We start from the raw sequence: 18,054 nt of genomic DNA, 5'->3' as shown, positions 1-18,054 counted from the left end.
ACGTGCTCATGCTCCTCTCTTCTTCGCCTCGGTTAGCCGGCGTTGAGGCCTCGCGGCTCCCTCGTTCTTGACGAGATGCCGGATCCACCCCATGCGCGCGAAATCCCGTGCATCTCCTGTAGTGTCTGCGTCGTTGTTCATGGCAGCAGCTTGTGTTTTCCGCAGTGATTTGTTCTGTAGGCCGTCCTATTCCTCGTTAGCGTGCCGATCCGTTCGTTGTCCAGATGTGTAGGGGATGTTTGTGTTTTGCGCGAGATGGTCATGGGTGGATTTGGGCGTGAAATTAGATGCTTGTTTGGGTTTGTGGCTTCCCCCTGTTTCCAGTTCATGACGAATGAGTTATTGTTCCGTTTATAGTTGTTGCATGTGTTTTCAGTCACAGGGTCTGTCGAAATACTGTGCTCGGGAAGTGTTGTTGTTTGGATTTCGATTTACCCTTGTGGTAGAAGACACTCTGGGTTGCTTTAGCTCCTAAACTAGAGTAGTTTACTCTGCGAACACACATATCTTGCTTTTCTAATTTCGCTGTATTTTCCTATATCGTTTCTTGTTATATCGATCTGAAATCACTGCTCGTCTGTGTTTGCAGTTCAAGGGCTGTCCTGAGAAGCTCAAATGGCTCCCAAAGGTAACCTCATAATGTTGCAGAACTATGTGCCCCCATACTTTTTCTTGCAAATGCTAATGCTAACATGTCAGGTGCTTTAGACTTGGGTCAAGTGTAGTTCAAAGCTTGCTTTACATGTCACAGTATTGTGGTCACACTATTGGATTAGTCAACATGATTGAATGCAGTCTTCAGTATTTGGTTGTTCTTGTAAAATGATTGTTCTTTGACATACATAAATGACAAATTTTTATGGCAAAATATCTTTTGCAAACTAAAGGGTGCTCCAATAGTATGCTCTGCAAGTTTTAGTGATATGCTGCAACTTGTTACTCTTTGCCATGTTAAAATCTTAACTCATGCTTGACTGAATTGTCCCTTTAGAATCCAGAAGCTTACTCTCATGTCATTCTCTATGTCTTGCTGCTAAGTCCACTAGCTGATTATTGTTTCCATCTGTTACCAGTTGCTGTTGCCAAGAAGGGCGATGCCAAGGCCCAGGCCGCCAAGGTTGCTAAGGCTGTGAAGTCTGGGTCAATCAAGAAGACGGCAAAGAAGATCCGCACTTCTGTGACATTTCACCGCCCCAAGACCCTGTCCAAGGCCAGGGACCCCAAGTACCCCAGGATCAGCACCCCTGGGAGGAACAAGCTCGATCAATATCAGATCCTCAAGTACCCGCTTACCACTGAGTCTGCAATGAAGAAGATCGAGGACAACAACACACTCGTCTTCATCGTCGACCTGAAGGCCGACAAGAAGAAGATTAAGGCCGCTGTCAAGAAAATGTACGACATTCAGGCCAAGAAGGTTAACACCCTCATCAGGTTGGTATTCTGCTCACATGTTCGTTTGCTGTGCTGCTTGCTTGATCCGCTATGACGTGCAGCTAAGTGACCAACCAAACTTGCAATTTTGCAGGCCTGATGGCAAGAAGAAGGCGTACGTGAAGCTGACACCAGACTACGATGCTCTTGATGTGGCCAACAAGATCGGCATCATATAAGTCAGAGGGAGGGTCCTGCAGTAGGCGCTTGTGTCGTGGTTTCTTGTGTTATTGGAATTTTGTAGTTGTTACTTAGCAAAGGGGCTCAGTGGCTCCATTGCCTACCATATCGCCGCACACTTTCATGAATTTGATGCAATCGAAGTGACTTGTTGTTGAGCTTTGCGTTTGGTCTTACCATATCGGTTGGTTTCTTTACCATCCTTTGACTTACCATATTTCCTGTATAATTTCCCGGTTTTGCTCGTTGTGTGTTTGTGTTGAAGTCTTTGCTGCTTTGGGCGATGAGACTGTGTGCCGTTTTGTGATTGACTGGTTGCATCAGTAGCAGAAGCTACCGATATGGTATCTGAAATTACATGGCACGTTGATGGTTAGGCATACCTATGCACAGTTAACGGCCCAGCAATTATCAGCTGTAATTTTGTACCCTTACTTAGCAAAGGGCCTCAGTGGCTCCATTGCCTACCATATCGCTGCACACTTTCATGTATTTGATGCAACGATCCAAGTGACCCGTGTTGCTAAATCGAGCTTTGCGTTTGGTCTTACCATATTGGTTGGTTGCTTCACCATCTTTCGCCTCGTCATATCTCCTGTATAATTTCCTGATTGTGCTTGTTGTGTGTTTGTGGTCTTTGCTGCTTTGGACGATGAGACAGAGTGCCGTAGCTTGTAGCTGAAGCTGTGGTATCTGAAACTATCAGGTTGATTAGGCTTACATATGCACAGTTGATCATATAAGGGTCAGCTGGAATTTTACACGTCCAAATAAAACTAAGAATCGGCGATGTATCACAAGCGTGCTGGACCTAGCTGTAGCCGAGCAACCAAGTCAAATTAGAGAATCTCAACGCGGAGGACGACGCATGTGACGGAAGATTTGCGCCGGCGGCGTCCCCCGTTCCCACTCCGGCGCGTGGCTTCCAGACCACGGCAACCGTCACGTCGTCGCACGCATTCTCCCGCCCGCACGCCGCCGAGGCCACGCACAGCCGCTCCACGGCCTCGGCGCACTCCGGCGGCAACCGGGCCCTCGCCACGATGCGCGCGACGGCCTCGGCCCTCCTGCGCGGCTCCATGCCCAGGAACTCGGCGGCGCTGCCGCCCTTGTTGCCCATGAGGACGCGGCGGCCGCCGCGGTCGAGGACGAGGTGGACGAACAGCTGGTGCTCGTGGAGGTCGGCGGCCAGCGTGCGCCGCCCGGACGCGCGCAGGCGGACGGCGCCGTGGCAGGTGGAGGCCGTGAAGGCGAAGGCGACGCCGTCGCGGTGGGTCGCCAGGTCCGGCATGGGCGCTTTCCCCGTCGTCGTCGTCGCCGGGACCTCGAGTGGTCTGCGATAGCGTGGCTGGCTACGCGTGATGAAGGGGCTCGTGGCATCGTCCAGGCGATTAACTAGTTGGCGAGATGCGGAAAGGAGTTATGGTCGGCGTAGGATTCTGTTTTCTAACGAAATTGCTTTACACACGACACTACACGCACGATCTGCGAACGATGCATCCCTCCCCAACAGTGATTCCTGCCTGCACGCTTGCTTTTGATGCTGCCAAGTAGGATCGTGCAGGCGTCGGCTGTAAAACTGTCGTCCGTGTAGCAGCGCTGGTTTTCTAAAGGTTTTTGGTTGCGGACCCGGGCGCGCGCGCGGATACGCGACATTGTTTATTGACGTGCTGTTTCTTTTTTTTTTCCTTGCGCTTTCTCTCTCCACGGTAAGGTTTGCTCAGTCCTTCACGTTTTCTCCGGAACGGGATGCTCTAACATTAAGAAAAGTTAGAGAAGCTACAGTAGTTTCCTTCTTTCAATCCATATATTAAGGTTAGCTTAAGCATGTTAGAAAGAATTTAGAAGAGAAAGAGAGCACAGTCAATTTAGATCAGAGCGGTGAGGATGACATTTTTGTGACTAATGGGATGGGTAAGATGGCCCCGTGAATCTCACTTGGCTGGACCAGGATGAGGTCATCCATGATAAGGTGACCTCTGGTAAACTCAAAAGGAAAACACCTAAAAAATCTACTGTCAAGCTTTCTAGACCTGTGACTAGAAGCAAGAAAAAAGTTTCGGATACAGGGGTGGTGAGTTGTAGCCCTGCCGCGCCTCCTGGTGGGGCTACTAAGTCCAAATTTCATAAAAAACGTTCTAGATGAGAGGGCTCATCTGGAACTGCAGAGGGGTGGGTAAGAAAGGAATGACCACCTGCCTCTCTGACCTTATTAGTGACCATTCCCTAGATTTCCAGGGTCTGCAAGAGACCATGAAAAAGATTTCCCCCCTAAGTGTTTGAGGAGAATTGATCCCTTTAACTTTGTTCAAATGGAACTGGGTTCCTTCTGAGGGCAAGTCTGGAGGTATCCTGTGTGGAGTTAGGCAAAACACTTTGGAGGTGGTCACCTCTAACAAAGGCAAGTACATCTTGCAAGTGGTGGTCTTTGACAAGAAGAAGAAAACTAATTGGGGGTTGTTGGTAGTTTATGGCTCTGCACATGAAGAACAGAAGGAAGATTTTTTGCTTGAGCTTGCTACTATGTGTAATAGCATGCAGATCCCTTACATTGTGGGCGGGGATTTTAACATTCTCAGACATCCCGGTGAGAAAAATAAAAAGATGACAAGCCATAAATCCACAGACCTGTTTAATTCTATTATCAACACCTTGGCTCTTAGAGAGATTCATATTAGTGGGGGCAAATATACTTGGACGAACAATCAAGCACACCCTACTTTGGAAAAGTTAGACCGTGTCTTGATATCTGAGGAGTGGGAGGACTTGTTTCCCCTGGTCTCTATTAGGAAGTTGGTTCGAGAGATTTCGGATCATAATCCCTTGCTGCTTACTACTGGGGAAGAGAGACGAGAGGCTCCCAAACCCCACGAATTTCGTTTTGATCTTTCCTGGATCAAGGATGAGCGTTTCCTGCCTTTAGTTAGTAAAATCTGGGCTCAAGGTGTCTTCTCTAAAGACCCCATTGATGTCCTGAATATTAAGCTAAAGAGATTCAAAACCTATTTTAAGGGGTGGGGCTCGGACAAGTTTGGCCATAATAAGAGAATGAAAGAGGAGCTTAGGCTGGAGTTAGCCATGCTGGAAGAACTAGAGGAGGATGGGCCTCTTACTCCGGAGCTGTATAGTAGGAAAATTGATGTATGCTTCGAGCTTCCTGAGATTTTGGTGAATGAAGAGATATACTGGCTTCAACAGTTGCGTGAGCGATGGTTGCTTAAAGGCGACCTAAACACTGACTATTTTCACAAAATTGCTAATGGGCGTGAACGCAAAAATACTATACATTCTCTTAAAGCTGGTGAGGTGGAGACAGAGGGCATAGATAACCTGATTGCCCATGCTACTGAATTCTATAAATAACTTTTCGGCCCAGCTCAAGGCAATCAATTTCATTTGGACCCTAATACTTGGTCCGATGATGAAAAGTTGAATGAGGATGATAACAAAGAACTGTGTCGGGAGTTCACTGAAACTGAAGTTAGAGATGCTCTCTTTTCCATGGCCACCAATAGAGCACCTGGGCCGGACAATATACCAGTTGAATTCTATCAAATATGCTGGGAGATAGTGAAGGATGATATCATGTCCCTTTTTAGGCACTTTCATAATGGGACGCTTGATGTTCAATGTCTTAATTATGGGGTGATCACTTTACTGCCCAAAGTGTCTGGAGCTGACAAAATCCAACAGTTCAGGCCGATTTGTCTCCTGAGATGCCCGTATAAGCTCATTACAAAAAGTAATGGACCGTAGGGTGGAGGTGTACGCTAATAAGTTGATCAGCCCTACCCAGAATGCGTTTGTTAAGGGTAGAAACATTACGGATGGGGTGCTCTCTTTGCATGAAATTCTGAACTATACTCATGTTAAAAAGAGAGTGGGCATAGTGCTTAAACTTGACTTTGAAAAATCATATGACAAAGTTAACTGGGATTTTCTCCTGGAATGTCATAAGCTGCGTGGGTTTAATGAAACTTGGTGCGGTTGGGTCAAACAAATTCTTTATAATGGCACAATCAGCATCAAGCTCAACAACTGTGTGGGCCCCTACTTCCAGAGTGCAAAGGGGGTGCGGCAGGGTGACCCACACTCTCCATTCCTGTTTAACCTTGTTGTGGAGTGCCTGACCAAAATGATTAAAAACGCCCAGGAAAACAAACTGATCATGGGACTAGCTTCCGATCTGATTCAGGATGGGGTCGCGGTGTTACAGAATGCGGATGATAGTATTATCTGCTTGGAACATGACATAGAAAAACCGGTCAACCTGAAGTTGTTGCTTTATATTTTTGAAATGATGTCTGGCCTCAAGGTGAATTTTCAACAAAGTGAAACCCTTACTGTGGGTGGAGATGACAATGTTGTTAGAGAATATACTGAATTGTTTAATTGTGATATTGGGAGTTTCCCTATTAAGTACTTAGGGATGCCTGTGAGCTACACCAATTTACGCAACTCTGATTGGGAGTTCATTCTGATTAAGTATCTTAAGAGATTCGAAGCCTAGATCGGCAATGCTGAAGGAAATATGCCCTAGAGGCAATAATAAAGTTATTATTTATTTCCTCATATCATGATAAATGTTTATTATTCATGCTAGAATTGTATTAACCGGAAACATGATACATGTGTGAATACATAGACAAACATAGTGTCACTAGTATGCCTCTACTTGACTAGCTCATTGATCAAAGATGGTTATGTTTCCTAACCATAGGCATGTGTTGTCATTTGATTAATGGGATCACATCATTAGGAGAATGATGTGATTGACTTGACCCATTCCGTTAGCTTAGCACTTGATCGTTTAGTATGTTGCTATTGCTTTCTTCATGACTTATACAAAGTTCCTGCAACTATGAGATTGTGCAACTCCCGTTTACCGGAGGAACACTTTGTGTGCTACCAAACGTCACAACGTAACTGAGTGATTATAAAGGTGCTCTACAGGTGTCTCCAAAGGTACATGTTGAGTTGGCATAATTCGAGATTAGGTTTTGTCACTCCGATTGTCGGAGAGGTATCTCTGGGCCCTCTCGGTAATACTCATCACCTAAGCCTTGCAAGCATTGTAACTAATGAGTTAGTTATGAAATGATGTATGACGGAACGAGTAAAGAGACTTGCCGGTAACGAGATTGAACTAGGTATTGGATACCGACAATCGAATCTCGGGCAAGTAACATACCGATGACAAAGGGAACAACGTATGTTGTTATGCGGTTTGACCGATAAAGATCTTCGTAGAATATGTAGGAACCAATATGAACATCCAGGTTCCACTATTGGTTATTGACCGAGAATAGTTCTAGGTCATGTCTACATAGTTCTCGAACCCGTAGGGTCCGCACGCTTAACGTTACGATGACAGTTTTATTATGAGTTTATAAGTTTTGATGTACCGAAGTTTGTTCGGAGTCTCGGATGTGATCACGGACATGACGAGGAGTCTCGAAATGGTCGAGACATAAAGATTGATATATTGGACGGATATATTTGGACACCGAAAAGGTTCAGGATGAGATTGGGACTATACCGGAGTTTCGGGAGGTTACCGGAACCCCCCGATAAGTATATGGGCCTTATTGGGCCTTAGTGGAAAGGAGGGAGAAGGAGCAAAGGAGGGGGCGCGCCCGCCCAAGCCCAATCCGAATTGGGAGGGGGCCCGGCCCCCCTTTCCTTCTTCCCTCCCCTCTCTTCCTTCCCTCTCCTACTCCTAAATAGGAAAAGGGGGGCCAAACCTACTTGGAGTAGGATTGCCCCCCCTAGGGCGCGCCTCCCCCCTTGGCCGGCCCCCTCCTCCTCTCCCCCTTTATATACGGGGGAGGGGGGCACCCCATAGACACACAAGTTGATCTACGGATCGTTCCTTAGACGTGTGCGGTGCCCCCCTCCACCATATTTCACCTCTGTCATATCGTCGCGGAGTTTAGGCGAAGCCCTGTGCCAGTAGAACATCATCATCGTCACCACGCCATCGTGCTGACAGAACTAATCCCCGCCGCTTCACTGGATTGGAGCCCGGGGAACGTCATCGAGCTAGACGTGTGCTGAACATGGAGGTGCCGTACATTCGGTGCTTGGATCGGTCAGATCGTGAAGACGTACGACTACATCAACCGCGTTGTGCTAACGCTTCCGCTTATGGTCTACGAGGGTACGTGGACAACACTCTCCCCTCTCGTTGCTATGCCATCACCATGATCTTGCATGCGCGTAGGAATTTTTTTGAAATTACTACGTTCCCCAACGGTGGTATCAGAGCCTAGGTTTTATGCGTTGATGTTATATGCACGAGTAGAACACAAGTGAGTTATGGGCGATACAAGTCATACTGCTTACCAGCATGTCATACTTTGGTTCGGCGGTATTGTTGGATGAAGCGGCCCGGACCGACATTACGCGTACGCTTACGCGAGACTGGTTTTACCGCCGTGCTTTGCACACAGGTGACTAGCGGGTGTCAGTTTCTCCAACTTTAGTTGAACCGAGTGTGGCTACGCCCGGTCCTTGCGAAGGTTAAAACAACACTAACTTGACGAACTATCGTTGTGGTTTTGATGCGTAGGTAAGAATGGTTTTTGCTAAGCCCGTAGCAGCCACGTAAAACTTGCAACAACAAAGTAGAGGACGTCTAACTTGTTTTTGCAGGGCATGTTGTGATGTGATATGGCCAAGACGTGATGCTATATTTTATTGTATGAGATGATCATGTTTTGTAACCGAAGTTATCGGCAACTGGCAGGAGCCATATGGTTGTCGCTTTATTGTATGAAATGCAAACGCCCTGTAATTGCTTTACTTTATCACTAAGCGGTAGCGATAGTCATAGAAGCAACAGATGGCGTAAACGACAACGATGCTACGATGGAGATCAAGGTGTCGCGCCGTTGACGATGGTGATCACGACGGTGCTTCGGAGATGGAGATCACAAGCACAAGATGATGATGGCCATATCATATAACTTATATTGATTGCATGTGATGTTTATCCTTTATGCATCTTATTTTGCTTTGATTGACGGTAGCATTTTAAGATGATCTCTCACTAAAAATTATCAAGAAGTGTTCTCCCTGAGTATGCACCGTTGCCAAAGTTCGTCGTGCCCAGACACCACGTGATGATCGGGTGTGATAAGCTCTACGTCCATCTACAACGGGTGCAAGCCAGTTTTGCACACGCAGAATACTCAGGTTAAACTTGACAAGCCTAGCATATGCAGATATGGCCTCGGAATACGGAGACCGAAAGGTCGAGCGTGAATCATATAGTAGATATGATCAACATAGAGATGTTCACCATTGAAAACTACTCCATCTCACGTGATGATCGGTTATGGTTTAGTTGATTTGGGTCACGTGATCACTTAGATGACTAGAGAGATGTCTGTCTAAGTGGGAGTTCTTAAGTAATATGATTAATTGAACTTAAATTTATCATGAACTTATTACCTGATAGTATTTTGCTTGTCTATGTTTGTTATAGATAGATGGCTCATGCTGTTGTTCCGTTGAATTTTAATGCGTTCCTTGAGAAAGCAAAGTTGAAAGATGATGGTAGCAATTACACGGACTGGGTCCGTAACTTGAGGATTATCCTCATTGCTGCATAGAAGAATTACGTCCTAGAAGCACCGTTGGGTGCCAGGCCTGCTGCAGGAGCAACACCAGATGTTGTGAACATCTGGCAGAGCAAAGCTGATGACTACTCTATAATTCAGTGTGCCATGCTTTACGGCTTAGAACCGGGTCTTCAACGATGTTTTGAACGTCATGGAGCATATGAGATGTTCCAGGAGTTGAAGTTAATATTTCAAGCAAATGCCCGGATTGAGAGATATGAAGTCTCCAATAAGTTCTACAGCTGCAAGATGGAGGAGAATAGTTCTGTCAGTGAGCATATACTCAAAATGTCTGGGTATAATAATCACTTGATTCAACTGGGAGTTAATCTTCCGGATGATAACGTCATTGACAGAATTCTCCAATCACTGCCACCAAGCTACAAGAGCTTCATGATGAACTATAATATGCAAGGGATGAACAAGACAATTCCCGAGCTCTTCGCAATGCTAAAGGCTGCGGAGGTAGAAATCAAGAAGGAGCATCAAGTGTTGATGGTCAACAAGACCACTAGTTTCAAGAAAAAGGACAAAGGGAAGAAGAAGGGGAACTTCAAGAAGAACAACAAGCAAGTTGCTGCTCAAGAGAAGAAACCCAAGTCTGGACCTAAGCCTGAAACTGAGTGCTTCTACTACAAGCAAATTGGTCACTGGAAGCAGAACTGCCCCAAGTATTTGGCGGATAAGAAGGATGGCAAAATGAACAAAGGTATATGTGATATACATGTTATTGATGTGTACCTAACTAGAGCTCGTAGTAGCACCTGGGTATTTGATACTGGTTCTGTTGCTAATATTTGCAACTCAAAACAGGGACTACGGAATAAGCGAGCACTGGCCAAGGACGAGGTGACGATGCGCGTGGGAAACGGTTCCAAAGTCGATGTGATCGCGGTCGGCACACTACCTCTACATCTACCTTCGGGATTAGTTTTAGACCTGAATAATTGTTATTTGGTGCCAGCGTTGAGCATGAACATTATATCTGGATCTTGTTTGATGCGAGACGGTTATTCATTTAAATCAGAGAATAATGGTTGTTCTATTTATATGAGTAATATCTTTTATGGTCATGCACCCTTGAAGAGTGGTCTATTTTTATTAAATCTCGATAGTAGTGATACACATATTCATAATGTTGAAGCCAAAAGATGCAGAGTTGATAATGATAGTGCAACTTATTTGTGGCACTGCCGTTTAGGTCATATCAGTGTAAAGCGCATGAATAAACTCCATACTGATGGACTTTTGGAATCACTTGATTATGAATCACTTGGTACTTGCGAACTGTGCCTCATGGGCAAGATGACTAAAACACCGTTCTCCGGTACTATGGAGAGAGCAACAGATTTGTTGGAAATCATACATACAGATGTATGTGGTCCGATGAATGTTGAAGCTCGTGGCGGATATCGTTATTTTCTCACCTTCACAGATGATTTGAGCAGATATGGGTATATCTACTTAATGAAACACAAGTCTGAAACATTTGAAAAGTTCAAAGAATTTCAAAGTGAAGTGGAAAATCATCGTAACAAGAAAATAAAGTTTCTACATCTGATCGTGGAGGAGAATATTTGAGTTACGAGTTTGGTTTACATTTGAAACAATGCGGAATAGTTTCGCAACTCACGCCACCTGGAACACCACAAAGAAATGGTGTGTCCGAACGTCGTAATCGTACTTTACTAGATATGGTGCGATCTATGATGTCTCTTACTGATTTACCGCTATCGTTTTGGGGTTATGCTTTAGAGACGGCTGCATTCACTTTAAATAGGGCACCATCAAAATCTGTTGAGACGACGCCTTATGAACTATGGTTTGGCAAGAAACCAAAGTTGTCGTTTCTTAAAGTTTGGGGCTGCGAAGCTTATGTGAAGAAACTTCAACCAGATAAGCTCGAACCCAAATCGGAGAAATGTGTCTTCATAGGATACCCAAAAGAGACTGTTGGGTACACCTTCTATCACAGATCCAAAGGCAAGACATTCGTTGCTAAGAATGGATCCTTTCTAGAAAAAGAGTTTCTCTCGAAAGAAGTGAGTGGGAGGAAAGTACAACTTGATGAGGTAACTGTACCTGCTCCCTTATTGGAAAGTAGTTCATCACAGAAGTCAGTTCCTGTGACAAATACACCAATTAGTGAGGAAGCTAATGATATTGATCATGAAACTTCAGATCAAGTGTCTACTGAACCTCGTAGGTCTACCAGAGTAAGATCTGCACCAGAGTGGTACGGTAATCCTATTCTGGAAGTCATGTTACTTGACCATGATGAACCTACGAACTATGAGGAAGCGATGATGAGCCCAGATTCCGCAAAATGGCTAGAGGCCATGAAATCTGAGATGGGATCCATGTATGAGAACAAAGTATGGACTTTAGTTTACTTGCCCGATGATCGACAAGCCATTGAGAATAAATGGATCTTTAAGAAGAAGACTGACGCTGACGGTAATGTAACTGTCTATAAAGCTCGACTTGTTGCGAAAGGTTTTCGACAAGTTCAAGGGGTTGACTACGATGAGACTTTCTCACTCGTAGCGATGCTTAAGTCTGTCCGAATCATGTTAGCGATTGCCGCATTTTATGATTATGAAATTTGGCAGATGGATGTCAAAACTGCATTCCTGAATGGATTTCTGGAAGAAGAGTTGTATATGATGCAGCCGGAGGGTTTTGTCGATCCTAAGTGAGCTAACAAAGTGTGCAAGCTCCAGCGATCAATCTATGGTCTGGTGCAAGCCTCTCGGAGTTGGAATAAACGCTTCGATAGTGTGATCAAAGCATATGGTTTTATACAAACTTTTGGAGAAGCCTGTATTTACAAGAAAGTGAGTGGGAGCTCTGTAGCATTTCTAATATTATATGTGGATGACATATTGTTGATTGAAAATGATATAGAATTTCTGGATAGCATAAAAGGATACTTGAATAAAAGTTTTTCAATGAAAGACCTCGGTGAAGCTGCTTACATATTGGGCATTAAGATCTATAGAGATAGATCAAGACGCTTGATTGGACTTTCACAAAGCACGTACCTTGATAAAGTGTTGAAAAGGTTCAATATGGATCAGGCGAAGAAAGGGTTCTTGCCTGTATTACAAGGTATAAAGTTGAGTCAGACTCAATGCCCGACCACTGCAGAAGATAGAGAGAAAATGAAAGGAGTTCCCTATGCTTCAGCCATAGGCTCTATCATGTATGAAATGATGTGTACAAACCTGATGTGTGCCTTGCTATTAGTTTGGCAGGGAGGTACCAAAGTAATCCAGGAGTGGGTCACTGGACAGCGGTCAAGAACATCCTGAAATACCTGAAAAGGACTAAGGATATGTTTCTCGTATATGGAGGTGACAAAGAGCTAGTCGTAAATGGTTACGTCGATGCAAGCTTTGACACTGATCCGGACGATTCTAAATCGCAAACCGGATACGTACTTTTATTAAATGGTGGAGCTGTAAGTTGGTGCAGTTCTAAACAAAGCGTCGTGGCGGGATCTACATGTGAAGCGGAGTACATAGCTGCTTCGGAAGCAGCAAATGAAGGAGTCTGGATGAAGGAGTTCATTTCCGATCTAGGTGTTGTACCTAGTGCATCGGGACCAATGAAGATCTTCTGTGACAATACTGGTGCAATTGCCTTGGCAAAGGAATCTAGATTTCACAAGAGGACCAAGCACATCAAGAGACGCTTCAATTCCATTCGGGACCAAGTCCAAGTGGGAGACATAGAGATTTGCAAGATACATACAGATCTGAATGTTGCAGACCCGTTGACTAAGCCTCTCTCACGAGCAAAACATGATCAACACCAAGACTCCATGGGTGTTAGAATCATTACTATGTAATCTAGATTATTGACTCTAGTGCAAGTGGGAGACTGAAGGAAATATGCCCTAGAGGCAATAATAAAGTTATTATTTATTTCCTCATATCATGATAAATGTTTATTATTCATGCTAGAATTGTATTAACCGGAAACATGATACATGTGTGAATACATAGACAAACATAGTGTCACTAGTATGCCTCTACTTGACTAGCTCATTGATCAAAGATGGTTATGTTTCCTAACCATAGGCATGTGTTGTCATTTGATTAATGGGATCACATCATTAGGAGAATGATGTGATTGACTTGACCCATTCCGTTAGCTTAGCACTTGATCGTTTAGTATGTTGCTATTGCTTTCTTCATGACTTATACAAAGTTCCTGCAACTATGAGATTGTGCAACTCCCATTTACCGGAGGAACACTTTGTGTGCTACCAAACGTCACAACGTAACTGGGTGATTATAAAGGTGCTCTACAGGTGTCTCCAAAGGTACATGTTGAGTTGGCATAATTCGAGATTAGGTTTTGTCACTCCGATTGTCGGAGAGGTATCCCTGGGCCCTCTCGGTAATACTCATCACCTAAGCCTTGCAAGCATTGTAACTAATGAGTTAGTTATGAAATGATGTATTACGGAACGAGTAAAGAGACTTTCCAGTAACGGGATTGAACTAGGTATTGGATACCGACGATCGAATCTCGGGCAAGTAACATACCGATGACAAAGGGAACAACGTATGTTGTTATGCGGTTTGACCGATAAAGATCTTCGTAGAATATGTAGGAACCAATATGAACATCCAGGTTCCACTATTGGTTATTGACCGAGAATAGTTCTAGGTCATGTCTACATAGTTCTCGAACCCGTAGGGTCCGCACGCTTAACGTTACGATGACAGTTTTATTATGAGTTCATAAGTTTTGATGTACCGAAGTTTGTTCGGAGTCCCAGATGTGATCACGGACATGACGAGGAGTCTCGAAATGGTCGAGACATAAAGATTGATATATTGGACGGATATATTTGGACACCGGAAAGGTTCCGGATGAGATTGAGACTATACCGGAGTTCCGGGAGGTTACCGGAACCCCTCGGTAAGTATATGGGCCTTATTGGGCCTTAGTGGAAAGGAGGGAGAAGGAGCAAAGGAGGGGGCACGCCTCCCTCCTTGGCTGGCCCCCTCCTCCTCTCCCCCTTTATATACGGGGGAGGGGGCACCCCATAGACACACAAGTTGATCTACAGATCGTTCCTTAGCCGTGTGCGGTGCCCCCCTCCACCATATTCCACCTCGGTCATATCGTCACGGAGTTTAGGCGAAGCCCTGTGCCGGTAGAACATCATCATCGTCACCACACCGTCGTGCTGACGGAACTCATCCCCGACGCTTCGCTGGATTGGAGCCCGGGGAACGTCATCGAGCTGGACGTGTGCTGAACACGGAGGTGCCGTACGTTCGGTGCTTGGATCGGTCGGATCATGAAGACGTACGACTACATCAACCGCGTTGTGCTAACGCTTCCGCTTACGATCTACGAGGGTACGTGGATAACACTCTCCCCTCTTGTTGCTATGCCATCACCATGATCTTGCGTGCGCGTAGGATTTTTTTTGAAATTACTACGTTCCCCAACAAATGCCGCATCCATGGGAGGCAGGCTTACACTACTTGACTCGGTCCTTACTCAACTATCCATTTTTCACATGTCTATGTGGCTCATGAATAAAACATTCATTGAAAAGCTGGATAAACATAGACGTTTATTTTTCTGGCAAGGTTGTAATAAGAAAAGGAGATATCACCTTGTCAAGTGGGACAGGATCTGTAGATCCAAATACAAAGGATGCCTGGGGGTTAAGGACCTTAGAAAACAAAATATTAGCTTAATGGTGAAATGGTGGTGGAAACTGGAGACCCAAAGTGGGTTATGTCAGGATATTGTGCGTGCTAGACCTTGGAAACAAAACTGTTGCTGAGGTTAGTGCCAGATTTTCTGATTCTCCATGCTAGAAAGCTCTATTAAAGGTGAAAGAGGTTTATATGGTGGGGAGAAAAGTTAACATCGAATCTGGAAATATTGCCCGGGTGTGGATGGACCCCATCAATGGGCTACTTCCATTCCAGGAACAATTCCCACAACTTTTCTCGATATGCAATGACCTTGAATGCACTATGGATAAAGTGAATCATATGGACACTAACAATTTTTTTCAGACGGGGGCTTAATGCTGAACTATCCGATCAATGGAAAATGATCCGAGCCACGGTCAGTAGTTTAACACTGACTAGTGATAGTGATTGGGTTTCCTGGGGGCTTAATCAAAACGGCAAATTCTCGACTAAGTCAGTCTATAAATGGCTGGAGAGGTCTATTAGTGGGTGCCAGTATAGATGGATCCGGAGAGCTAAAATACCTCTCAAAATCAAAATATTCCTTTGGAAAATGTCGCAAGATGTTGTGCTTACTCGACAGGTTATGCGTAGAAGGAAATGGCCTGGTAATCCTTGTTGTTCCTTCTGCAACGAGGTTGAGAGCTCGCAACACCTTTTTTTCACCTGCCCTGTGGCAAAATGTCTGTGGAGATCCATTGGGGTCGTGCTGGGTACTGATAGATGTCCCAATAGTTACTGGCAGTTTTATGCGTGGTGCCATACTTTTCTCCCTGGGGGAGAGAGATTTTACACGGTGGGCCTTGCAGCTGCGTGTTGGGCTATCTAGCTAGCTCAAAATTGAGCCACTTTTGAGAAGAAAATGATTAAAACACCATTCGAAATTGTCTTTCCATGTGTTCTTTCTTGATTTACTGGACAGGTCTGCAACAAGGAGATGCCGCTAAAGAAGCTACACACAGGCGCGGAACGGATCAGGGCGGGTACCATGCAGATGATGAAGCTGTGTGACACTGCCAGACAACCGATCACCGGAGAGTGAACTTCTGGTGCTGCGCTTCGAAGCTTGGAGTTATATGTTCTTGTTGCTTCAGTAGGGTATTTTTGGGTCTGTTGGAGTCAGTATGGCCCCTGGATGCCGGTTCTGTAATACCTAGTTAGACTTAAAAATATTTGTGCTGCTCAGGTTTTCGCCCCATGGCATTCATCACGATGTAGGGCGGATGTGGTGGGTTTCCTGGCAGTGCTTGAACTCGCTTTTTCCCTTTCCCTTCTCCCTGAACATGTTTCTGGAACTGCTGTATTTCCGTTCATTGCAATGGATTAAGGCTAAAATGATTTAAATTAATTTGCAAATTACAGATTTAATGTGTGCATTTATAATCATTACATACAAACAATTTGATTGTGAAATAAAATTAATTATAGATTATTTATATCTACAATAAATATCAATAGTAAATAATCTGCTAAACCTCTCTAACATCCCTTCTTCATTTTACACTGGGATTGCACTGTAGCACCATAACTTTGCTTATGTAAGTTAGAGGATCCGGCTCCGTTTCCCCTACCTCTCTCCATTTTGTTTTCTTGTTTTATCTCTGATTTTCTTTGCAAACCACATCAACTATCCAACCTCTTATTGATTTGTCAAATAAAATCTTATTTTTTTACACAATCGCACTAATTTGGACAGGCAAATCACGAGCTGACATACTAAAATATTTATACCCTCGTTGCAACACACGAGTCATTATCTATAGTTGAACTATTTTGAAAGCGCGGTTGTTCCTTCAAAGAGTTTAAACACATAATCCACTCGGGATGCAATTCCATACTTGAGCGCATCTCCAACGCCGAAACCCAAACCACCCTTATCCATCGGACGTAGCTGTCCGGACCCTGCAAGCCAGGCGCCCCCTATTGGTGTGCAGAGTAGTCTGGACCACCATTTTCACGTAAAACGGAACAAAACCAGGGGGCTTGGCGGGAGCCCGGACACCAGCCATGTAGGACTCCGACACCCCATGCTCACCCAAAACTAAGGCGGAACTCGCGCTTTGTAGCTAGCTACACTGTTCCTGCGGCAAAATCCTCCACTTTTCTCTTCCATCCCGGTGCTCTCCACCCAATTCTCACCCATTTTCGCTGCTGCTGACACATGGACCTGTATGAGAAGTTGTCGGAGACGGCGGTGGTGGAGGATCCAACGATCCGGCTACCGAGAAGAAGCTCAAGCTCGAAGAGAGGAAGGCCATACTCGAAGAGAAGAAGGTTAAGATCGCAGCTGCTTCAGAGGACGCAAAGATGTTGACCTTGAAGATGGAGGATTTAGATGATGACAGAAGGATGATCATGCAAGCCATCCGCTTCAATATGCCGAAGCAACAGAAGGATCGGTTGGAGAGGTGGAGAAGGAGGCGACCAAGACGGTGACGCCTACAAATTAAGCGTCGAGACTCGGATTGCCGGTCCGGAAGGGTAGAAAATCCAATTTTTTGTACGGACTGCCAGACTGATATTCTTTTGTGACCGGGCATGTAAAAACCACGCATACTTGTCCCTTTTTGGTTGTGATCGGGGGGCTGATGTGATCCGGCGTGCGCTATGTGAACTAATGGATTTGAATTTCAAATTTCCCGTACTAGTGGCCATCTAGGGGATAACTTTGGATGGTCGGCTCCACCACCTGAGTCTGCGGACTGGTCCCCACCAATTCGCAGACGGATACCGTGTCCGGTTTGGGGGTCAACGTTGGAGATGCCCTAAAACTTATTGTAGTCATTGCACATTGGTTTGTTTCCTTCTGGGGTGGACCCATATAGTTTTCTATCATGGGCAAACTCTTGGGGTGGGGGCACATCTTGCATGAATTCGGGCATTTTGACTTTAAAAAACATACAAAGGAAGCCTCTTAAAAATTGAGGATATAAATTTGTTTTCATGGTAAGGTAAAGACATCTCTGATATGATGCTGAAACATATTTTCTGTGAGGACCATCTACGATAATTGAGAACTTTTATGGTACCTTCAAATAGATATGAGGGTCCACCCAGTGCTGAAAACGTGAGCAATATTGGTG

At 44.9% G+C, this 18,054-nt stretch overlaps 2 protein-coding genes across 3 annotated transcripts in view; one reads left to right on the top strand and one right to left on the bottom strand.

Annotated features, from left to right (window-relative positions):
• LOC119364807 (60S ribosomal protein L23A-like) overlaps positions 1-1,854 on the top strand; it is a 2,338-nt gene extending 484 nt beyond the window's left edge. For both annotated transcript variants that reach the window (XM_037630340.1, XM_037630341.1), the window contains exons 2-4: positions 590-628; positions 1,074-1,434; positions 1,529-1,854. In XM_037630340.1, coding sequence (XP_037486237.1) covers positions 616-628; positions 1,074-1,434; positions 1,529-1,613 — 459 coding nt within the window. In that variant the 5' untranslated portion in view covers positions 590-615 and the 3' untranslated portion in view covers positions 1,614-1,854. The remainder of the gene's footprint in view (positions 1-589; positions 629-1,073; positions 1,435-1,528) is intronic.
• Positions 1,855-1,882: 28 nt separating this feature from the next.
• On the bottom strand, positions 1,883-2,905 carry LOC119361001. The gene is made up of 2 exons (XM_037626409.1): positions 2,166-2,905; positions 1,883-1,962 (listed from the first exon to the last, which is right to left on the bottom strand). Exon 1 carries the CDS (start codon positions 2,903-2,905, stop codon positions 2,426-2,428), a length of 480 nt encoding a protein of 159 aa, XP_037482306.1. The 3' UTR covers positions 1,883-1,962; positions 2,166-2,425.
• Positions 2,906-18,054: the final 15,149 nt, after the last annotated feature.

This window comes from Triticum dicoccoides, chromosome 2B, assembly GCF_002162155.2.
Source record: "Triticum dicoccoides isolate Atlit2015 ecotype Zavitan chromosome 2B, WEW_v2.0, whole genome shotgun sequence".
NCBI lineage: Eukaryota > Viridiplantae > Streptophyta > Magnoliopsida > Poales > Poaceae > Triticum > Triticum dicoccoides.
The sequence above is the reverse complement of the archived record's forward strand: the minus strand, read 5'-3'. Positions and strand labels throughout refer to the sequence as shown.